Genomic DNA, 25,255 nt, shown 5'->3' with positions numbered 1-25,255 from the left:
GTTTATGAATGTTCTATTGGACGACAGCACCCAGCACGAACTAAATCGGTGTTTTGATTGGTACTCTATTGACACACAACGTTTGGTACCGATCTGAGTGTCTGATATCTGGAGGTTTGGGTGTAAGTACGAGCAATAACGACATAGATTAGATTTTCTAACTTTTATTTGCGTGTTGCCGAGTTTACAATCTTCAGTGTTCTAATTTGGATATAGTGATATATCAATAACAACAAAGGCGTAACTGAAATATAATTATGTAAACGTGCTTAAGTGTGATGTGTATATAAATTACAAGATCTATGACTACACAAAAAGAGCTGAAAGGCCACAGAATTTCCTCATTCTGCGACGAGAGCAAATTGAGAACTGGTGTAACGCGGATAAGGACATACAGCAAACACAACTAGAACTTATCTTTCGAGTCTCAAATGCTTCATAACTATGGATTCATAATTGAATTATTCAGTGAAAGAAACTCATTAGGGCTACTGCTGCTAGGGTACGTCTAGTGCCTCAGGGAGACATCATGAACTCAGGAAAGTTGGATGGGTATCAATGAAAACCTTGGCAGTTTTACCCTATGAGGCATTAACTTTATTCTTTACTTTTCAACTCTAAATAAAATAGTGAAAGTTTTTAGTAGGCTGAAGGAAGGAATTAAGGTGATGCAAAATTGATTACTCTATATCCAAGCTATCGTTTAAGGATCCAAAATGTTGCCAACTGATTAAAGGGATTTCTAGAACCGCGCTCAAACTTTATCCTACTTTGTGATGTACTAGATAAGTAGAAACGAAAATTTGCGTTTGACGTCTCGTCGACGTTCGGATCGGACAAAGGTGTACCAATAAACGGATCATAACCTTTTCAGGTGAACCATTCCGGCACCTGCTTGAAGTGGACTGAGAAAATGAATAAAATTCAGGTGAAAATGTTGAATGAGGATCTCAGCAGCTCGAGATCTATGAAACTCCAGCGCGTTAACCTCTTCGCCAATACGGCCTTCTCTTCTTTCTCGGCCATAACTCAAAGAATACTTTGTGTCTCATTAAGACATCAGATGTGGGCTGCTAGGCATTAGATACATTTGATGCACCGGTTTCATTTTCCTCTTGGGGTCGTTAATCTAACGACATTCTTGTTAGTCCTCTCATATTAGCCCTCAAGTCGACTTTAATCAACTGGGGAGCAGGGGAAGTAAAGTATGGAGATATATGAAAAAGGCATAGGTAGGACAGCCAACACACGCACACACACACACACACACACACACACACACACACACACACACACAGAGCCTTTACTTTGTTGCATTTTTATTAATTTTATTATTACTACATTATTTCGCTTGGGTTTACTGAGCCATACTGCAAACTGTGTGGTACAAACGTCAACTCATATGGCTCTGAGCACTATGGGACTTAACTACTGAGGTCATCAGTCCCCTAGAACTTAGAACTACTTAAACCTAACTAACCTAAGGACATCATACACATCCATGCCCAAGGCAGGATTCGAACCTGCGACCGTAGCGGTCACGCGGTTCCAATCTGACGCGCTTAGAACCGCACGGCCACACCGGCCGGCTCTGTCAACTCATATATGCAGAGAAAACATAGTATAAATAATGTATACAATGGTTTTAAATTAATTTGCTGTTTCACATATGTTCAGTACTTGTTGTTGTGGTCTTCAGTCCTGAGACTGGTTTGATGCAGCTCTCCATGCTACTCTATCCTGTGCAAACTTTTTCATCTCCCAGTACCTACTGCAACCTACATCCTTCTGAATCTGCTTAGTGTATTCATCTCTTGGTCTCCCTCTACGATTTTTACCCTCCACGCTGCCCTTCAATACTAAATTGGTGATCCCTTGATGCCTCAGAACATGTCCTACCAACCGATCCCTTCTTCTGGTCAAGTTGTGCCACAAACTTCTCTTCTCCCCAATCCTATTCAATACTTCCTCATTAGTTATGTGATCTACCCATCTAACCTTCAGCATTCTTCTGTAGCACCACATTTCGAAAGCTTCTATTCTCTTCTTGTCCAAACTAGTTATCGTCCATGTTTCACTTCCATACATGGCTACACTCCATACGAATACTTTCAGAAATGACTTCCTGACACTTAAATCAATACTGGATGTTAAAAAATTTCTCTTCTTCAGAAACGCTTTCCTTGCCATTGACAGCCTACATTTTATATCCTCTCTACTTCGACCATCATCAGTTATTTTGCTCCCCAAATAGCAAAACTCCTTTACTACTTTAAGTGCCTCATTTCCTAATCTAATTCCCTCAGCATCACCCGACTTAATTAGACTACATTCCATTATCCTTGTTTTGCTTTTGTTGATGTTCATCTTATATCCTCCTTTCAAGACACTGTCCATTCCATTCAACTGCTCTTCCAAGTCCTTTGCTGTCTCTGACAGAATTACAATGTCATCGGCGAACCTCAAAGTTTTTATTTCTTCTCCATGATACTTCAGTACTTAGAACTACGGAATCTTGACGTATCAAATGTAGTCAGAAAACACGAAGTAATATTCAAGAGAGAATAAAATGCATACACACAGAGATTAACAAGAGTATTCACTTATAAATAACAAACCATATTTCGTACAACTACACTGTTATTTCGTGTAAAAGAAATAAGGGCTTTCTTGAATGACACTTCAGGTTGGCTGCCGCATTAGAAAATCAACTTCATTCAGTATTTCGATGATCCAGCTGTTCCCCGTCCTTATCAAAACCCCTGTTGCTGAGTCGTGTTGAAAACTGATGCCACGGTTGCAGGTCTTCGTAATATACAGGCCTCTGAGGAGACATTCGATTCTGATTAGTCCGGGAAAGCCTAAAATTTCAAACAGGAGTTTTATTTATTCTTCTCGGTTCTGAGCTTGAGCTTTGCGAACGAAAAAATTTGTATTGGTTGTCAATTAAACGTTCTGGGGCCGAATAAAACTGAAATAAGAAATTTTTAAAAATTCTTATGAATCATAAAAGTATTAGGACAAGTAGGCTCATATATGCTACTTCATTCATCAAACTCGTTTTACATCCCAATAATGACATATTTTCACGGATTATCTTTAGATATTTTATTTTTAATCTGACCACTGAAATATATAAACATTTTTACGTAAGTACCACAAAATGTTAGTTAATTATTATGACATAAAATGCTATCAGAAAACTGTTCACTCCAGCGCCTTCAGAAAGTAAGTTGCACGTTGTTATGTCACGCCAAGTATATTATATTGATTGTTGCATTAAACTTCAAACAAACACAGACACGTGACAATGTTTTGCAACACAGTCATCAAAGCTCTGTAAGCAAGACTCGAAATGTTTTAACAGTCGCTCACTTTCTCGACTATAGAAACCCGCTCCTGCCCACGCAGCCATTGTAGAACAGCTGTGTAAATGTCTTCATCGCCGGAAAATTTGTGACTGGTGTGAATCAGCTCCTCGATACCTTCACATTGTCGTCTATGGTAGACGTACAAGTCGATGGCCACCATTGGCGATCAGCATGACCCTCATCTGTCCGGCTTTGGTCAAACTGCTGGCAGAATTTCACTGTTGCTGAACTCGATATTGAATGTAGTCCATACAGCGTCAGAATTCACGGCTAACCTGTGTGTCAGACGTTATGCCCACAATGATCGTACTGTCCCGCGTAATTCAAACTTGGAGTACGTGTCCAGCTGTCGCGAGATTTCACTCTCACTTGTTATCTGTATCACTGGAGAACTGTGTCTGCAAGATACCCAGAGCATGTACTGTCTTCTGACAACGCGTCACACTTGTTGCACAAGCATGGGCTGTCATGTGTCGCTTACTTTTGCAAGACCCTATGTATATGTTCCTTTATACTGTTTCTTCTATTTGCTATCTCTCTCTCTCTCTCTCTCTCTCTCTCTCTCTCTCTCTCTTCATCCGAACAGGCTATGAAGGCCCAACGGTACCGACCGGCCGCCGTGTCATCCTAAGACCACAGGCGTCACCCAGGATGTGGATATGGAGGGGCATGGGGTCAGCACACCGCTCTCCCAGCCGTGTGTCAGTTTACAAGACCGGAGCCGCTACTTCTCAAACAAGTAGCTCTTCAGTTTGCCTCACAAGGGCTGGGTGCATCCCGCTTGCCAACAGCGCACGGCAGACCGCATGGTCGCCCATCCAAGTGCTAGCCCAGCCCGACAGCGCTTGACTTCGGTGATCTGACGGGAACCGGTGTCTTCATTGCGGCAAGGTCGTTGACTCTATTTGTTATGGAATTGAAAAAATAGTCCCTTCTTTCTCTTTCTCTGAAACGAAAACGTGTTTTGCATTTAGTGCACTATACAAATGTGATATGAAGAACACCATTACACCAGAGGTTAAAACTCTCCAGTATGCAGATGATTTATGCCTTTTTCTACACTTAAAGGCCAAATCTCTATGCCTGACTTCAGACAGGTATCCTTAAAACCAGGCAACGCAATCAGAATCAACTTTTACAAGTTTTATTCAACATCTCAGGTACATGTAATACAGGGTGTCCTAGCTATCTTGTCCACCCAAAATATCTCTGGAACAATAACAGCTATTGGAAAACGACTTTCACCGGTATCAATGTAGGGCTGGGGCCCATGAATGTACATATTTGGAAACATTCTAAAACGAAAGCCTATGTGTTTTTTAACACAAACTTATCTTTTTTTAAGTGGAACTCCTATTTTTTTCAGCAATCCATAGCATGACAAAGCACATACACAATGGAGTTGATTGCATCGCAATATTCCCATTATATCCCGAGATATTGAGACGCGAAGTTGACGCTTGAAACACCCGACATGCGCTGCTAGCGCACGTCCCGAGGCTCAGGCGTCAACCACATGCTGCCCGTAATCGCGATGTGATTGACAAGTAAGTGTCCCTCTTGATAAGTTTGGAGGTGTGAGTACACATGCTAATCACATCGCGATTACGGGCAGCATGGGGTTCACGCCTGAGCCTCAGAACGTGCGCTAGCAGCGCATGTCGGGTGTTTCAAGCGTCAACTTCGTGTCTCAGTATCTCGGGATGTAATGGGAATATTGCGATGCAATCAACGCCATTGTGTATGTGCTTTGTCATGCTATGGATTGCTGAAGAAAAAATATAGGAGGTCCATTTAAAAAAGATAAGTTTGTGTTAAAAAACACATAGGCTTTCGTTTTAGAATGTTTCCAAATATGTACATTCATGGGCCCCAGCCCTACATTGATACCGGTGAAAGTCGTTTTCCAATAGCTGTTATTGTTCCAGAGATATTTTGGGTGGACAAGATAGCTGGGACACCCTGTATATGAAACATCCTTAATGTTCCCTTGTCATAGGCTTTGGTGTTCTGGTGCGCTACCTCATTGGAAATGCGTAATCTTTGTCATCATATTCCGCCTTCTCTTCTTCGCTCTCTTCTACGCCTAGTATTCTCTGCGGTGAATGTGCCGAATGGAGACATAGCACTACACCTATAAACAGCATCGCTGTGTTGTTTTGAGGATATAAATGATCTCTTTCTCTATAGCGCAGGGTATATTAACATTTTGAAACATTTTCTATAGTCAATCTAGTGCAAAAGTACAGAAATTACCTCTATTTCTTAAAACCATGCTTACGCTGCAATAAACATGTTTCTTCAGTCAACGTACTGGGAGCTTGCAGAAACGAAAGTGCGTGATGAACAGAAAGCAGGTGGTGTGAAGTACAAGCCACAATCGAGGACAGCGAATTTACTTACTTTTCTGAGCTAGAAGAAAATTGAATTAGTATGTAGCGTAAACGCATCAGAAGGAGTGGGGAAGATGTTTGAGGATCCCTATGATATAACAAAACATGAGCACTTGTTGGAATGGAAATCATCAATTTCACAAGGTTTTGCACTAAAGAGTTTTGATGAATTTCCAAGTACTTGTAGGTAAACAGATGGTTACTTGCGTCTCCTTCTTTCTTGTGTGTTCTGACACTCGCAGAAACGGATATCCCTGACACCTACCAAATGTAAGTTGTTAGGATGAACTTATGGTTCATAGGAATAAGTGCCAAGATAGTTTTCACCTTCCTGCTAGGCTGAAAGTCTCGAAGACAGAAGAACCTTCTAATTACTGGCTGGATCGCAGTGTCGCCCACAGCTGGAAATCTGAGGATGGTAGAACGACGTTCATCGGACATCCAGAACCATTGGAATTCTTCGCCAGCTTTGCGACTGTCTCCTAAACCAGACATACATGATCTGGGACCCATTGGAACGACATTCTCATACCTTTTCGTTTATTTCTCAAATACCTGAATATTCATCTTACTGTTACACTCTAGTCTGAATAGAATGGAACACGCTTTTTGATTTCTAGACTGCAGCAGATTCTGGAGCCTCACATAAATACCTAATGTCAGAGCCTCTCGAATCGCTGCCGCTTCTGCAGTAAAATATGAACAAGGTGGCGGCAGACGTTCTTAGGAATACTTCAGCTGCGGGAGAAGTAATACGCACCTTTTTGCTGATGTATCTTGAAATTAAAAGCAATCAATATAAAAGTGAACAAATTGCGTCAGTAAAGTTTAAAGTAGGCAATGAAACTGGAACTCATTGTGCCAAAGCAATTTCTCATCGTACTGTAAATAGTGACTACCGAGATTTCACATCTGATACAGGAATGGATTTCTAAGTTGGTCTATGGATGTATCTGTTTGAACCTAACTGTAGATACTGTGCACTGAGCCTAGTGCTTTCACTAGCAGAGGGCAAACACTCCTCATTTCCAATGCAGACCTTGTGTGTGGAAGACACCCTCATTTGTCGCAGGAGCGTGAGTAATCTGTATTGGGCTGCTGCCCTACTTGGCTATTAAAATATCTCTCCAAGTACTGACGTCGTCACGCAGCAGGGCTTCAATGACTTCTCCTAGTAAGTCATTCTTGTAAGTTGATCGCAGTTCTCCAAGGCCCACAAGCCTGCACCCGAATTCTACCAAGTCAGACTGATGAAGCCCACCTTTCGCAACGGTGTGGTACAGCGATCATTCTAATCGATGATGCAGCGGAAGAAGACAGAGCTACAGTGGTCACACCGTCAAGTTCCAGCTGCACGTCTCATTGCGTTAATGCTGCTTCTTTTCGTGGTTACATAGTGGGCTGATGACAACTGTAGAAAATTTCTTAGTCAAACTGTTAGGTCGTTGGCAGTCATACAGTCATTGAAGGTGTAAATGGCTCTGCCTGACATTAGGCATAGAGATTTGGTCTTTAAGTGTAGAAGAAAAACGATAAATCATTTGCATACTGGAGAGATTTAACATCTGGTGTAATGATGTTCTTCATATCTCGTGTGTATATTAAAAACAGAGTAGTGCGCTGATCTGAGCGTTTAGGGAGTCCTCTTGAGTTTGTATGAGTAATTCTTTCTTATTCTAACACACTTGGTACTGCGCTTTGGAAAGATCTGAACACAAAACAAAATAAGTCTTTCAAGAGCTCTTTTAGTAAACGCCGACAAGCCGACAACGGGATAGGTATGTAGGAAGTTGGACTTCCAGGCACCGATTTAGATTAGGAAACTGGAACCATTATTTGAACTGTTCAGGGGGTAGCAGACTCTAATTAAGAAGTCGATAAGGTTCGTAGAAAAGTCGTGAAGGGACGATTCGTCACGAGAGAGAGCACGAGACAGTGAGCATAATGATCTCTTTCATCTGAGACGGGTGTCTTAGGAAATTATCATATGCGATGACTGCTGGGGGGAATTTATCCAGTTAAGAGGTTTTCACAATTTTTAAAACATGTTACTTCGAGCATTTACATCCCAGTTTCACGGGTGATCTTCCACAGATCAGAAGATTTTACCCTTCTTACGTTCTAGACGACGTTCGGCAGTCACTGGTGAGTATTCCGTATTCCACCGTACCACGGAGTTCTTAACATGTAACTAAGTTAAATGTCGCTTTTGATACTAGAAGTCTTTCGCATTTAATACTCTAAAGAATGTATAGTAAGATACTTACACTGAGCCGGTCTCTGGTAAACTTACTTCAGCAACTGTGTTATTACTTTTTGAAAGAGTGTCAGTTTTTGTTATTTATGTTCCAATGACTTTTAGGAAAGAATTCCATGTCTCTTGTTGTCGCTTCCATCTTCCAAATAACAGGAAAAGTTACATTATCCTGATTTTTGATGCAATATCGACCGAGTACAAATATTCACTTTTGGTGGCAAGAATTACGTGAGCCACTATTGTGGCGAGAGACTCCAGGACAGGAGAGCCGTCGTTGAGGACTGTGTGGTGGCTGTCTTCCATTACATTAGGTGAGCTCTGTCCTGGGTCTCTTGTACACTAATTTCCCTAAATAGAGGTGTGAGCGCTGAAATTCCCGCAGAGCACCAGCGGTTGCTCAAGTTGGAGCAACAGTACTTTTCACTCTTACTTCACCTATCTCAGTTCTCGGGTATAAAAAACCGGCTAACGGGGTGGATAATACACAACGCAATTTAATTCGTGCCACCGATATCTGCAGTCCTGCGGTAGGGGAGCTAATGTGTATATCCGAGAAAGTAATTCCTGCCGCAGCAGGACAGCGGCACCCCTTTTAGAGTCGAGTCTGCCTGCCCTAATAGCAAACTGCCTTCTACAGGTGATATGCTATCTAGTTTGGATCACGTTTCGGAAATCGATGCAGCACACACATTTTTTAGATGGATTCCTTGTAGCAGGCTGTCTCTGTTGTCTACGGCTGGCCGAATATGTCACTGAAGGACCATGAAAATTATGATTGGAAATAATGCTTAGAGTTAAAATTCTTACGTCTCTCGTGTCTAACTCTGCTCGGATAAGGAAACATACCTCACTTGTTAATATGATACTCCAGATATTATCTCGGAGTTAACTGCAGCTGCCATTCGTCGTGGACGTCCTGAACACCGACACTGTGTTACGGCTTGGTAATATGGAATTCCAGTTCGCCTGGGATAAATGAAGCAGGAGGATACTGAGTGAGCCTCCATTGTATTTCATAACTATTCATTTGATGTAACGTAAAACTAATTCGAAAACATATGCATACCCGCACTGCTCGATATTGCACTTCACCACAGTCCCACTGAACGTGAAGCATTGATCGGAGTATTTTATTTTTTCTCAACGTTTGGAATAAATACGTCTATTAACGAAGATTTTACAGTTTCAAGAGATTATTCCAACAAACTGAGGCAAGGGTCAAATCCTTGTCAGAGCCAGTCCACAAAGAAAACCTCCAACATTCTGATCGCTATGTAGTCCACGTTTGAGGCATCGTCATGATTGTCTTAATGTATAGGCACTGGTTTACGGGTATAGTGACTTTGTTTTGGCTTCTTAGGTGCTACGCAGCATACTGTGCTGTTCGTGTCTTCCCTGCAGGAAGAAAACGAAGAAAACGAAGAAAACGCAGAAAACGAAGGAAGCGACACCTTATGTGGAGCGCTACACAAGTAGAAAAGAGTGGAAGAAAGACCTTGATGCTGGAATAATGGATCTGAACATGGTGAGCAACTCCAAGACGTATCAAAAACGGCACAGCGATGTTAAAGCATTGCTGAAATTAGTAACAATGCTTACTCTAGTAGCAAAATCTGTTCTTTTAACTTCCCAGTTTTTTTCAATATTCCAACTATTTGTTTTACTTTTCTGGTTTATATTAAATCTTAAATTAGACCTTACAAACATACACTCATTTTCGGTGTCTACGTCTAATTCTGGAGAACTGTTGATAGACTTTATTTGCTATCTTTACGCTCTCAACGTTAATATAAAATCGATGAGATGGCTGTCATTATCACATTGACTTTCCAGGTGCAGTTTTATATCTTATGTACTTCAAAAATTATGATTGTTGTATCACGTTATGTTCATCTGAACACTCAAGGAGACGCTCTCCTTTATCGTTGGTGGTTCACTGTCCAGATCTCTTTGCCCTCAGCCATCCACGATCACCTCCCATGAAGAGTTTCAGATCTCACCTTAAGATAATTTTACGTCTTTATGAAGCAACTACATTTTCATAGCTAATGAATATATATTTGAATGAGGAGTGTAGTATTATATAGTCGAATGATTTGTCTTATAACAGGACAAATACTAACAATTAAATAAATCTGTATAAATCAAATAGTGGGTATATTATTAATAATTGCAAATTATATAATGTCTGTTCGCTTTCATTATTAATTTCTACAGCAGTATTATAAACATACGTTTTAAACAGATTTTGTTTTGAATATATTTGGCTTCAGTTGCCCATGAACTTTGCTACATACAGGCTTTAACCATACACTGATCAGACAGAACATACGACGACGTACCTAATAGCCGGTGTGTCTACCTTTGGCACGGATGACAGCGCTGTCACGTCGTGGCAAGGAAGCAGTGACACCTTGATAGGTCGCTGGAGTTTATCTGCACACACAGGTCACCCGATTCCCGTAAATTCCGGGAAGGGGAGCGATGAGTTCTGAAGCCACGTTCGGTCACATCCCACGTGTGTTCGGTAGGGTGCAGATCTGGCGGGTTGAGTAGTGTGTCAAACCACTCCACCACACTTCTGGTCTTGTGACATGGTGCATTATCTTGCTGAAAATCCCACAGCTGTCAGGAAACGTAATCGTCATAATGGGATGTACTTGGTCTGCAAACAGTTCATTATGAAGAAGGTATTGGGATTCATCGGACCGTGAAACGCTCTGCCACTGTGGCGACTCCTGTGTCGATGGCCACGTGCCCATTTGAGTCGTAGTTGCCGACGTCAGGCGTTAACATTGGCACACGCATGCGTCGACGCTTGTGAAGGCCAGTCGTTAGGAGTGTTCGGTGCTCTGTGTATTCAGCTACACTTGTACTCTGCGCAGCCTTAAAGTCTGATCTTAGTTTCGTCACATCTCGCCACCTGTCCTGATTTTGCAGTCTGACTTCTGTAATGAGGTGTTGCCGCCCGACACGGCTTTACCTTTGGTTTCGCTGCATCTTGAACTCATTCACCACAGCACTTCTCGAAAACTTGGTAAGCCGTGCAGCTTCCGGCACAGTCATGCGGAGCCTCTGGGCCATCACAATCTGACCTCAGCCCAACGTAGATAGACCGCGCGCCTTCCCTATTCTACAAACGAACAACATTGTCACTGAGAGTACATGCACAGGCGTGTGTCAGACTAGCAGTCATTCCTTGCCGTGTGACGTCGCTATTGCCTGGACGTGTTTATATGTATAGTAGGTCTGTGGTCATAATGTTCTGTCTGATCAGTGCATGTGACTTCTGCTGTGGTAAGATCTATATAAAACCGTCACCTACGCAATACCATAACTCCATGATATTTTTAGGTCATCAGACTCTCTGCTTTTTCATATTGCTTCCTTCGGTAATATTCTCATGACTGTGAACCTATTATACACATCACATGTTATAGTCCGCTTATTTTATTGTATTCTTGTCCACTCCATATGCATTTTAAAGATTGAACTACACAATTTTATTTTCGCAAGAATGGAGTTATACTAACTCATCAGAATTTCTGATCACTGTGCGCCACGTAAATCTATTATAATCTTTTCGTTCTATGTCCACCCGTTTATCTACTTTCATTGCTCTCTTAAAATTAACTTTTAAAGAACAACATATTTGACCTGTGCGAATTATGATTTGCTTATTTTAGTGCGATATTAGTTTAGTTTGGAGAGCAAGTTGCCGTTTCTTATATATTTATTGGCTGAGTACACGGGGGCGCCCGGGTATTTATTTCTCCCAATTTACTATTAGAAAGGAAGAAATACACACGTTTTCTGTCTCCTCTCTTCCATCTGCTAACTCACACACTCTCCCTCTCCAGTTCACGACTACGTCACCATCTCCCTCATGCACACTTCCCAAACGCCCCTTCCCTCTGTCTGTCTACTTCTACCACTTCTCTCTGTCCATCTCCTCTTTCCACCTCTCTCTGGCCATCTACTAACCCGGTCTTGCTCCGTTCACTTCCTTCTCCCACACTATGTTCATGTACTCCTCCCCCTTTCTCTCTGTTCATCTTTTTCTCACAATATCTCCTGTCCAGTGCGCCTGTCTCTCGTCTCTCACTTCCATCTCTTCTTCGCCTCACTCTGTCCGTCTCCTCTGCCATGTCTCGATGTCCATCTCTTCCTTTCCCTCTCCGACTGTCTCTCTCCTTGTCGCTCCTCTCTCTTATATCCCCTGGGACACATTCTGACACACACAGAAAAACAGCAGTGTAACCCATAACACGACAATAACCATACTCTATGCTTTCAGTATTTGAATGGTTCAAATGGCTCTGAGCACTATGGGACTTAACTTCTAAGGTCATCAGTCCCCTAGAACTTAGAACTACTTAAACCTGACTAACCTTAGGACAGCACACACATCCATGCCCGAGGCAGGATTCGAACCTGCGACCGTACCCGTCGCGCGGTTGCAGACTGTAGCGCCTAGAACCGCTCGGCCACCCCGGCCGGCTTCAGTATTTGACCTGAGAAAGAGAGCACTCAGTGTCTTGCAAATTTCTCTAATTGACAACTCCAGGAAGTGAAGAAAGGAAATTAGTTTACCGTTTCTACATTTTCGCTGTTTGCACAGCATCACGTTTTAATTTATTACTTCTGTACTACTGTGTACGAGACACCTCTTCGCATGCTATATTCACAACACCACAGAGTCTACCGTCGTTGTAACACATATAACTGAGGAAGCATGATATCAAAGACTAAGAAGCGTGAAATACTGACACATCATGCATAACTTATTAATCTGTTGGTTCTTTCCTATCAACTGCATTCGCAACACTTGTCACAGCCGTATCCACAAATCCTGTAGAGCGTACATAGATAATTATTTATTTGTACGTCATATATAATTCAGGAGATTTGATGTCATAAATAGTGAGCTGTGTGGAAATGAATCTGCAGGACGAACTTCGTTAGAGACACAGGTAAAATATATCTACAAATACACGTTAAATACAGAGTCCGCAAGAAAGATTTATACACACTTTAAGGAACGAAAAGTATTACTTACGTGTTATTTTACATTTAATAATTATCACACATTTTTTACAATCTACAGTTTCGCACATTGTTACTTTAATTGTTCAAAATGTTACCGTTGGCGGCTATACACGTAACAGAACGTCGAGCTGTCGCAGCAACTACATCAGTCAATGTTACAGTGGAGATCGCTGTACACGTCGCTGTAATGTCCAGGCGAAGTTCCTCCAGCGTGTGTGTGGCTTACGTCGATAGGCGTTATCTTTCACAGTTCCCCACAACTAAAAGTTCATATGTGTTAGACGTGGCGACCGTGTAGGGAACTCAATGGGCCCTCTTCGTCTAGTCCAATGCCCCGGAAAATTATCATCCAGGGAAGCTCGTGTGGGTAGGTGGTAGTGTGGTGGCACCCCGTCCTGTTGGTAGAAGACCTCTTCATCAGCTCCATAAAGAGCACGTATACCTGGCAAAATTTATGTGTGTAAAATTTCCAGGTGCATTTCTCCAGTGACAGTAACATCAAAGAAAGAGAGTTCTACTAAGCCCCTGGTTGATAGTCCACACCACAAATGGACCCCTGGTAGTTTGAGCGCTTCATGCACATAAAACATGCGGATTTTCCGGTGTCCAGCACACACTGTCATGCAAATTCACAGTTCCATTATGTTTAAATCGCGTCTCCTCACTCCACACTACCTTCGTCACAAATTGTTCGTCATCTGTTACCATTTGCTGACACCATTCGCAAAATTGCATTCGGCGATCAGGATCGTCGTCATAAATCGCGTTCAGTAATCGTGGAACGTAAACTTTCAACTTTGCAGCTTTCAGGATTCTTCGTACACGTGTACTGCTAACCCTCACTTCACGTGCACATTGCGTAGCAGACTGCTGAGTAGAATTTACAAAATAATTTCCAACACGAGTGCCGACGATGCAGGACTTGTAGCTGTACGCTGTCTTCCTGATCTTCCTTTATGAATATCACAAATCGTTCCATGCAATTCAGACTTGTCAATGATGCATTTAATTGTTAGGCGGATTGGCGGTTCCCTTTTCCAACTCCCGCCTGCACTGACGTTGCACTTCAACGGCATTATCAAGCCTGAAAAATCACTTCAATATACATTTTCGTTACTAAAATGCCGAGCGTGCTCCGGCCATCTAGTTTTCTCAATTCCAAGATAGAAGTACTAACACCTGTTGTGCCAAAGATCCTACTACAACACACTCGTAACTCAAATCGTACGATATTATCGATATCTCGATAGAGCCTGACAAAGAGTGTATACATTTTTTCTAGCGGACTCTGCATTTTAAATAAATGTGAAGCATAGTTGTCATGTTCATACACTGTCAAAGACACTGCAAAAATCTCATCCTATATGTTTAGCTTATTTGGTACACATATTCGTTACGATCTTGGAATAACATATTGTGAGATGAGAATCACAAGCCTCCTATACTTGTGGGAGTGATAACACGGACAGACAAGGGACAGGAGGATGTAAATGTACAGTGAGGGAAAAGGAGGAGATCGATACAGATAGTGAGAGGAGGTGACAGACAAGGAGTGGTGGAGCAGGAAATGGACAGAGAGAAGGGGGAGGAGGAGATGGACAGCGAAAGGAGAGAGGAAGACAATGACTTTGACAGGGAGAGAAGAGAAGGGCGGGGAAAGGGGAGAAGAAGATAGACAGAGAGATGGGGAGCCAGAAATGGATTGAACAGGGGAAGAGGAGGAGACGGTCAAACAGAAGGGAGGAGGGAAGGAAGGGAAGAAGGAGTAAGAGGGAGGGGGTACGAGGAAGTGGAAGTAGAGGGGGAAGCAAGAGATCGACATAAGGGAAAGGAGTGCATAGATAGAGGGGGAGCACAGAGAAAGGATGAGCAGATGGAAGAAGAGAATGGTTAAAATGGGTCTGAGCACTATGGGACTTCACATCTGAGGTCATCAGTCCCCTAGAACTTAGAACAACTTAAACCTGACTAACCTAAGGACATCACACACATCCATGCCCGAGGTAGGATTCGAACCCTGCGATCGCAGCAATCGCGCAGTTCCAGACTGAAGCGCCTAGAACCGCTCGGCGGAAGGAGAGGCTAGTGAGAAGTAGAAAGATGGAGAGAGTGGTGGGAGGAGACAGACAGAGTGAAGGGCACGAGGAGGTGGACAAAGAGTTGTGAGTACACAACGTCCAACGAATAATGCGTCCAAGAAACCGACAGTTAGACGAACGTTGATCGTAAAAGGAAGAAGAGTGCTTCTGCAATTCCATATACTTGGTTACAAGACCCTATATTCTTTCTCTCGAAACCGTTATGGAGGGTAATTCCGATTACCTTAATAATAATAACCCAAGTGACCCGTTGAGATATGTGTGATCCTGTAAGCAGATTGTTTATTTGCACAGTTTGTATGAAAACGTAGCAAACATGAACTGTATAGGATAAATGTGAAAAATATTGCCGCGCTTCATTAGAGAGGACCAGAGGTGGCGAATGTTTCACGGTACATTTTCTTGTCAAGATATTGTGTGGATCAAATGGCATCGTACACCTATTACACGTAATCAGAAACTGAATGTAAGTAAAGGCACCATGATATGAACACGTTAGTGTCTGATGGCAAACTGTAACCAGAATTGTGGAATTTTGTTTTTCGGCTCACGACAGCAGTAAGCTCCTACGAGGGTGAATTCTTTAATGAACGAATGGGACACTGGGTGAGTTACACTCTGTCTCAGGTTAAGCCAGACCTCACTGACGACCCTGAAATCTGCTGAAGGCGTCGCTTGCAGTAGTAGTTATCACTGTTTGAGCTGAGCTTAACGATAGAAGTGTGATTCAAGAATGGAGACAGACAGGAACCGTTTTAGAATATATGCTCTTTCCTGGCCACACGTATCTCATAGTGTGGTGGAAATCTCGACCCACGACGTCTGAATATGGCGAACCAGTACAATAAATAATTTGTCGGCTTGTTCCCCTGATGAAAGCCTTACCTATGTCTCAGACAAGCATTCTGAGTTACCAGTTTCAACAACAAAAGCGTAAACCGTGCAAAAGAGTCACTGTTTCGGAATTGTCATGCTCTACTGAAAGGCTATAGACAGGATACTTCGTCACAAAAAGAACACTGACTCTGTCAGTCAATACGTATCCCCAAAGAGTCTCTGTGCTATAACCATAATATCATCGTCAATGCGTCAGCATAAGTGCTGTTATGGAGTCGTAGCACGGGTGACAGTTAAGATTACTCCCTTAAAGAATACCAATGGTGCGTGGTAGAACACTGATTATAGAAACCCTGTGGAAATCGAAAGTATTACGGAATGATGGCCCCTGGGTCCGATCTAATGGCTAATTGTTCGTCTGGTTTGCATTAGAACGCTCCTTGCATTTATTGGTAGGGAAAATTTGATTGAAAGCATTGGCGCTTACGAATACTTGCTTGCTTTTCCATTGGATAACACTGCTACATTATTCAATGGAGAAATACTGCCTTTGTTACATCAAAGCGGAGGTTCTGGAACTATAAACATACAAGAACAATTGCCAATGAAACTTAGATGTTACCAAAAAAGTGGAAACCATTTAGGCCATTGAAAGATATTCTGCAACGGTAGATCAAGTATGTTTACCTAGGGAGGTACCTAAACGAAACAATTGCCCTATAATAAAACAATAATTAAAAAGAATAACGATGTACATAGGGAGTAATATTATGGGTGTGAATTATTAAAGAAAAAAAGATATAGTAACTTTAGAGCAACTATACAATTTCAGAAACTATTACACCGTGCGATGAATCTGAATTATTATATGTTGCTAAATTTATTCCATCTAATAATTTATTAGGACACCTAATTTATATGATATTAACAAGGAATTACATTAATCAATGTAGTTCAGCAGATGATTTAAGATTTAGGGTAGTATTATTATCATAACTTTATATTTTCGTTTCCAAGTTTGATGTTTATATCTGCATGCAAAATTTACTATGTACTTAGAGTTCTAAACTATGCATACACATGCACTGCTGTAATTGGTAAACAAAACATCATCACAGACGTTATACCCACCCTGGGCCAAAGTTCATCAATTATGGTTTTGGAACATGAGTCTCTTGACTGGTTTCATTCTTCTTCATGGGCTAATCTTTTTATATCAGTATGTTTACCACACGGCATTGGCAAAATCTGCTTAATATCTTGTACAATTAGGACCTACACAAATGTTTTGGTTTCAAGTGACCGTTAACTAGTTCAGGATTTCTTAGCAGCAGTCTCATTAACCTGAGTCAAATCCTGTTGAGCATGTTCCATTAAAGGCTTACCTCATCTTTTCACTCTTGTACCTCTCGTTTCTCTACTTTATTTGATTTCTTAATTTATAACCACTCCCTATAACACTATTTAACACATTCTTCAGACTTTACACTTACGAACTGCCTACGTGATATAAAATCCATTCAAGTGTGGTAAGTCGAATCTCTAGAGTATTCCTATGTGTTAGATATATGCAATACTACATGAGTCAGTAATCGCAAAAACAAAACACCCACAGTTTATGGAGTACGGGCGCTTCAGAGAGAGAAGGGAGCCAGAATATCCGTCCATCTTCGAGATCTTTCCCTGTCAACCGACTCACGGACCTGCCCCTCGTATCAAGAAAGAAGAGAATAGTAAGGACGATACTCGGAAGGACGGCCGTGCAGAGGTGAGCAAACATCAGTTCTACCGGGTATACATCGCAGAATCAGTCACTCTCCCAGACAGCTCTCTCATTTTTACACGTGGGACTAGGTAAGGAATTCACTTTGTTATAATCCATTAATACAAAATAGCAGCGGTTACAATATCCTAAAATAAATGTAACATACAACGGAATGATATTGCTGTGGAAAGTAAACTTCCGTTGTAAAATTACAAGGATACGGAATATACCACTCGTTTGAAACACAAGCTAAAAACGCATGTTAACAGTCGATTCAGTCTTACATGGTTTCCCATGTGCATTCGACATGCTACCTCATGTGTCCAGTACACGATGTACGACCATACGGAGTGTTAGCTTCAATACCTGTTCATGAAACTAAGTGCTGCTATGAACTGCAGTGGTCATATGTTGTCGGTAATATGGGGCACAAATCCGACTTCAGCTTCTATTCAGTAGCTGTAGGAGAAACAGACACGATACCAATGCGACGTAATATGGTTTACGGTTCCAGTGCTTGTGGCCCCCATCAATGCGACATGCAGAATAAGGTTTTGAAACATGAAGAACAGTTAATAAGAATATAAGTGACCAGACCACACCACACGAAGATTGAACAGAGAGTTGTATAGTGTGAGGGGCTCTTAAACAAAAGGTAACGATGTTGTGGTAATCTCTTTGTGTAGGCTTCCAGAATGTGAATTCGGGGTAGACTAGGCCGTGTCATAGAGCTTTACACGTATATTCACGTGACGATCAGAGGATCAAGTGAGAGAAATTAAGGTGTTAACAGAGAGTATTATAAAAATAAATGTAGGTTCTCGCTGGCAAATTTTCTTGTTTACAATTGCCTGCGTATTTTACTATGTTCTTGCTGTATGTATACTTCTGCTCTACTGTCGCTATTAGTGAGCAAAGATGCAATACAAACGTTATACACAAAACGGATCACAGACAATGTCTATATTTTTCGAGTCATATACCTATTGACTTGTTTCACCTTTCTTCATATGTTGTGTACTACACAGTGCGCGGACAACAATCTGGTGTTTATACACTTTTCACACCTTCGCATTCTTCCCCTTTCAGGTGCGGGGTTTATTATTCCTACATGCCTTATCATTATTCGTGTCAACCAACCTTTATTTTGTTAAGTGTGCCACGTTAAAACATTCTGCACCCTTTTCATTCACGTGCCTCTCAGTTCCCTATCTCTATTTGATATATTATTTTTTGACAAACGCCTATAGCATCACATTTCACATTCCCTATTAGACACAATTATGGTCTGCTAACTTGATATACAATCTGTTTAACAAAGCTAAGTCAGTTGTCTAAAGTTTCCTTCTGTTAGACATATGACATCCTAGCTGAATAAGCGATAGTAAAACCAAACCATCTACAGGGCCATGCTGTTGGGCGCGTCAAGAAGAGAGAGGCAGCCGAAGAAATACCACCGTCTGATGACCGCGAGCGCAAACACACTGAACAGCGTCGCTGTCGCCGCAAGAGACGTGAGAATAAACTGGTCGCCGCGCCGCAGGAGGGCCCTGCTGGGGTAAGTCAGCGTCATTACTGCCGTGGAGGGCAGGCAGAGAGAGGCGGACAGACAGGTTGAGAGCTGAGAAACAACAGGTACTTCTTAAACTGCACTCATTGCAGAATCAGCCACTGCCAGATCATGTCTATCGAGAATTTCTGATGCTCCAGAGATGCTTCCTCGACTGTAAATTCCGGAAGGATAGTTTAAGGGGTTCACTTTATTACAATCAAATGATAGATTGGTTACAAGATAATGATGCAAATCTTGGGTCGTACGGATAGTTATTATTGTGGGATAGTAAGGCCCGGTGTAAAATATCCACGGGTTACGATTATAACACTTGTGTGAAACACAGCAGCTTCAAACAGCTTCATGTGCACAAATTATAGATCTGCAGCTGTGCGTGTCACAACTGGCCAGTGACTACTGCCAGCCGGAGGCACATCCGTCCATCAGTATCGCAGATTTGAGGTAATGGTGTAAGACTAGCGAACGGCATCCAGTGTCGACGAATTCATTATAGATGTAGTTTGAAGAGTGGAATGACGGGGAATGAAACCGTTTGACTCATTTTAAACGCAAGTATGCCGATAATCGTTTTATGGGATTTATGTAAACACGGAGAACCGCAATCCGATTGGCCGACTTGAATTTAAATGAGCACAAATACTGGCGCCAGGACCTATCACATCAAAGAGAAAACTGCAATGTACGTAAAGATACAGGTATAAGTGATATTAGCCCAGACTGTTAACGGAACTGAACACTTCAGCAGGATACCCTCGTACGAAACCACAAGCTGAATACCAATACCATCAGTGGCACTTATGAGACAGTAGGGAACCAATAAAGCACTCGGAATCAACTACAGCAGTTCGGCGATTTATGCTTGCGAGAAAGTGGTGACTCATCTAACGTGCATGGTAGAAGCGAAGAGACTACCTTAACATAGCAGAAAACTTGGTAAGAATTAGTCGAAGTTCGTCAGACTTCGAGTATATTCCAACTGTATTAATGAAATCCTCTGTGACAGACACAAATGGCATACCGAGAACAACTCAAATTTCTTAAATCAGACCTGACACATGAAGAGCATCAGTGCAGTCTTTTCTGGTTTATTAAAATTCCATCAACAATTGTTCACGTGATGAGATAAGCGTGAGTTTGCAACTAATTAACTTAGCCAGACTATTTGTGTGAAATAGTAGTAATAACAGCACACACGACGTCAATGGCACAACTCGCAAAAATGTGTTACTGCCTCTCACTGGAGCGAATCAGAGGTGGCCCAGGAGCCTTGGTGCAGGTTCTGATAGGATTACTCCGAAGACGAAACCAGATCTCATCCCATCTCTATGTCCACTTCGTCTGCGATCAGCTTAATAACTGAAGTTTTAGCACGTAAAGACACTAATTACGAACAAGGACAATGTACATAGATATAAAGGGCTCTAATATGACAGGTGTGAACTGATAAAATTGTGCTGCGTTAATAATCTTACAGCAGATATAGGGGCTCTGATACTATACAGGATCAGCGCGAAAATCTGCTACGTGTCACTAAATACTTTCAGTATAACGAGTAATGATCTATCAGGCCAACTGACATATAGGTAATTAATAACTCCACGTGATTCACTGTTAAATGAAAGTAACACTTTTCTTTGGCACCAGATTCTGCATAATAATGTAAAACTAAATTACGTTTTCGTTAGGAAGCTCCCTTTGTGAGGTTACGACGAAGCCATCGACATACCTCTATGGAAGTCAGAAGTATCTGTACCGGGTGACCTTCCGATTAACAAGTCGCTTCCTATAGGATCACAGGAGTTTAGTAAAAGGTATTGGGAAAGGCCAAAATAAATAAACTGAATTTATTTAAAAACGTTTTGTCCTAGCGGCGTTATAAGAATATAGATATGGGGTTTATGATACTACTGAATGAAACAGTGGTCACTAAAGGGCTGTATATATTACACTTCGCTACATAAGAGCACACGAATAGAAAACTATTATGTTCATTAAGTACACTACTGGCCATTAAAATTGCTACACCACAAAGATGACGTGCTACAGACGCGAAATTTAACCGACACGAAGAATATGCTGTGATATGCAAATGATTAGCTTTTCAGAGCATTCACACAAGGTTGCGCCGGTGGCGACACCTACAACGTGCTGACATGAGGAAAGTTTCCAACCGATTTCTCATACACAGACAGCAGTTGACCGGCGTTGCCTGGTGAAACGTTGTTGTGATGCCTCATGTAAAGATGAGAAATGCGTACCATCACGTTTCCGACTTTGATATAGGTCGGATTGTAGCCTATCACGATTGCGGTTTAGTAGTAGTAGAAGGGTTTGTGGGCGCACGACAGCAAGGTCTTCAGCGCTGCGGTTTATCGTATCGCGACATTGCTGCTCGCGTTGTCAAGATCCAATGACTGTAAGCAGAATATGGAATCGGTGGGTTCAGTAAGGTAATACGGAACGCGCTGGATCGCAGCGGCCCCATACCACTAGCAGTCGAGATGACAGGCATCTTATCATCATGGCTGTAACGGATCGTGCAGCCACGTCTCGATCCCTGACGTTTGCAAGACAACAGCCATCTGCACGAACAGTTCGACGACGTTTGCAGCAGCACGGACTATCAGGTTGGAGACCATGGCTGCGGTTACCCTGGACGCTGCATCACAGATAGGAGCCCCTGCGATGATGTATTCAACGACGAACCTGGGTGCACGAATGGCAAAATGTCATTTTTTCGGATAAATCCAGGTTCTTTATACAGCTTCATGATGGTCGCATCCGTGTTTGGCGACATTGCGGTGAACGCTCATTGAAAGCGTGTATTCGTCATCGCCATACTGGCGTATCACCCGGCGTGATGGTATGGGGTGCCATTGGTTACACGTCTCGGTCACCTCATGTTCGCATTGACGGCACTTTGAACAGTGGACGTTACATTTCAGATGTGTTACGATCCGCGGCTCTACCCATCATTCGATACCTGCGAAACCCTACATTTCAGCAGGATAATGCACGACCGCATGTTGCAGGTCCTGTACGGGCCTTTCTGGATACAGAAAATGTTCGATTGCTGCCCTGGCCAGCACATTCTCCAGATCTGTCACCAATCGGAAACGTCCGGTCAATGGTGACCGAGCAACTGGCTCGTCACAATACGCCAGTCACTACTCTTGATGAACTATGGTATCGTGTTGAAGCTGCATGGGCAGCTGTACCTGTACGCGCCATCCAAGCTCTATTTGACTCAATGCCCAGGCGCATCAAGGCCGTTATTACGGCCAGAGGTGGTTGTTCTGAGTACTGATTTCTCAGGATCTATGCAGTCAAACTGCGTGAAAATGTAATCACATGTCAGTTCTAGTATAACATATTTTTCCAATGAATACCCGTTTATCATCTGCATTTCTTCTTGGTGTAGCAATATTAATGGCCAGTAGTGTATTAACTTACTTTATACTGTAAGTAAAATACCCATACCTTGGCAAAGACTGGTTAATTAGTTTGGGAAAGCAACCAATTTCGCAATAGTTCCACAGTGCTTCCCGAATGTTAATCATGTATGAAAGAAGTACAGAAATACCCGTGCTTGCACCCATTGTCTTGACTGAGTACACGTTGTGTTCGAGATTACCAGTAAACTCAACTGAACGGTGGAAGTCGTAATGTCAGTCGGAAATCGTTACATACACCCTGCAGCTTAGTTAGCGATAGCCGCTGTCGCTCACCACACTTACCGTTACTCGTGGCCGCGGGCGGCTGCCGTAGTGGCTGCTGCACTCTCAGTCATCTGACCTGTACTGAAGACTCCTCTTCTGTGAGGCGAAACTCTGTGTGCCTCTCTCAGCTGATGTGTCCGCTGGTGAGTCAATGATGGAAGTTTGCTCTACAGAGCGCTCCCAATAAGTATCAGAAATTTTATTTACTTTTCGGAGTGTGCGTTCAGCCAATCAGGCGTTCTCCATGTAGACACATGTGAGTTCTGTTCTTCCACTCCAGAATTTATTTGCATTATCCTGTGTCAGTGCTCGCCCGTTTCTTAGAAGAGTCAACAAAATTTCAGTTAGCTTCGCAGCAGCCTGTCATCTCAGGGAGCCGTGCTGTTGAGCACATAAGATCTAGATGGTCTTTCGTCCCACTCCAGCCTTACCTTTTCACCGTTGTGGACCTAGCAGTCCCAATAACATGGGAACACAGCCCGTAGCTGCTAACTCACGATATGCCCCTCTGCGCCAGTGGACACGCCAAGTTAAAACGTACACATCAGCTTTCCATCGTTTAGGATGCAGGCACGGACAGTGCCTCTGCCGTGGAGCTCACGCCACGTGCTCTGTACTGTGGCCTGACACCGACACACGCTCCCTTCTTCTGGTGGTCTGCGTTGAACACGCACTCTGTAGGATTCCCCGCTACTCATTTAAACAATCGCCCAGATTCAGGAAATAATATGGACATGTAGTGTCAGATACGAAAATCGCTGACGTCAGTTTCAACTAAAACTCTTATTTCTTGCTGGGAATTGATTTAGATTCGTTGAGTTTGTGAAGTTAACGGAGTTTGACTATGGCACCAGACAGGGTTTACGAAAACAATTGCACAACACTCTGGTTTGAGATACGTGCTTACTTTACTGTGTATTTGGCATACATGAGTTTGTGCTGTACTGTGGTAAGTAATATAGAAAAAACCTTCACGAAAGTCACCTACAAAACTGGCCACGAAAAATGTCTCATGTGCTTACATCTATCAGTTAAGAGGCTGGTTTCATTCTTCTGTGTGAGCTAAACTCATTATGTCAAGTGGTTCAAATGGCTCTGAGCACTATGAGACTTATCATATGAGAGCATCAGTCCCCTAGAACTTAGAACTACTTAAACCTAACTAACCTCAGGACATCGCATCATCCATGCCCGAGGAAGGATTCGAACCTGCGACCGTAGCCTTCACGCGGCTCCAGACTGAAGCGCCTACAATCGCTCGACCACGGCGGCCGGCTCTTTATGTCTTCTCGCACATTATGCACTGTTTCGGTAGTAAATTGTTTCTTATATTCCAATCTAGGCACATCGTCTCAGCGTTTCCTATCAAGTGCCTGCGTAACTTGTCATGGATGAGATAGAAATAGCGTCAACCTACCACTAATCATCGACCTTTCGTTCTTGTATCACACAGTTCTCTACCTTATTTTATAAGTTAGTTTTTAACTGACGTCTTCTTATAGCCTACATTTAAGGGCTACTAATTTAATATATAATCTTTTTAAGAATGCTACGTGAAGTATCTGAAGCTTTATCTATGATGGATATATGCCATCCTAGCTGAGTAAGTAACTATAAGATCAAACCACCCACAGGTCCACGTTATTGGGCGCTTCAAAGTGAATAAGGTAGCAGAAGATAATCCACCGTTTAAGGATCAAGACAGCGACCTGACTACGCAAAGGGAGACTTGCCCCAAGGAACGAGATGTAATACTGGTCGATGCGACGCAGGAGGGCCCCACTGAGGTAAGTCGACATTGTTACTAACATTAAGAGTAAGCGTGTGAGAGCGATGAGCAAACAGCTGCGTCTCTGATTGTACACATTGCAGAATTAGCCACTTAGACAGGTGATATCAATCGAGATAATATCATGATTTGCACACATCTCCATGACTGTAAAATGCAGTTGTCCCTCATCTTTACATGAAGTACGAGGGCAGTTCAATAAGTAATGCAACACATTTTTTTTCTGAAACAGGGGTTGTTTTATTCAGCATTGAAATACACCAGGTTATTCCCCAATCTTTTAGCTACACAACACTATTTTTCAACGTAATCTCCATTCAATCCTACGGTCTTACGCCACCTTGAAATGAGGGCCTGTATGCCTGCACGGTACCATTCCACTGGTCGATGTCAGAGTCAATGA

General features: G+C 42.4%; 1 protein-coding gene across 1 annotated transcript in view; it reads left to right on the top strand.

The window, feature by feature from the left end:
* LOC126416814 (midasin-like) overlaps positions 1 to 25,255 on the top strand; it is a 118,616-nt gene that overhangs the window by 80,339 nt on the left and 13,022 nt on the right. The window contains exons 5-6 of the mRNA XM_050084697.1: positions 19,177 to 19,329; positions 24,698 to 24,850. Of these exons, the coding sequence (XP_049940654.1) occupies positions 19,177 to 19,329; positions 24,698 to 24,850 (306 nt within the window). The remainder of the gene's footprint in view (positions 1 to 19,176; positions 19,330 to 24,697; positions 24,851 to 25,255) is intronic.

This window comes from Schistocerca serialis, chromosome 8 (assembly GCF_023864345.2).
Source record: "Schistocerca serialis cubense isolate TAMUIC-IGC-003099 chromosome 8, iqSchSeri2.2, whole genome shotgun sequence".
Lineage (NCBI taxonomy): Eukaryota > Metazoa > Arthropoda > Insecta > Orthoptera > Acrididae > Schistocerca > Schistocerca serialis.
Note: the sequence above shows the minus strand (reverse complement) of the source record. Positions and strands in the feature narration are given on the sequence as shown.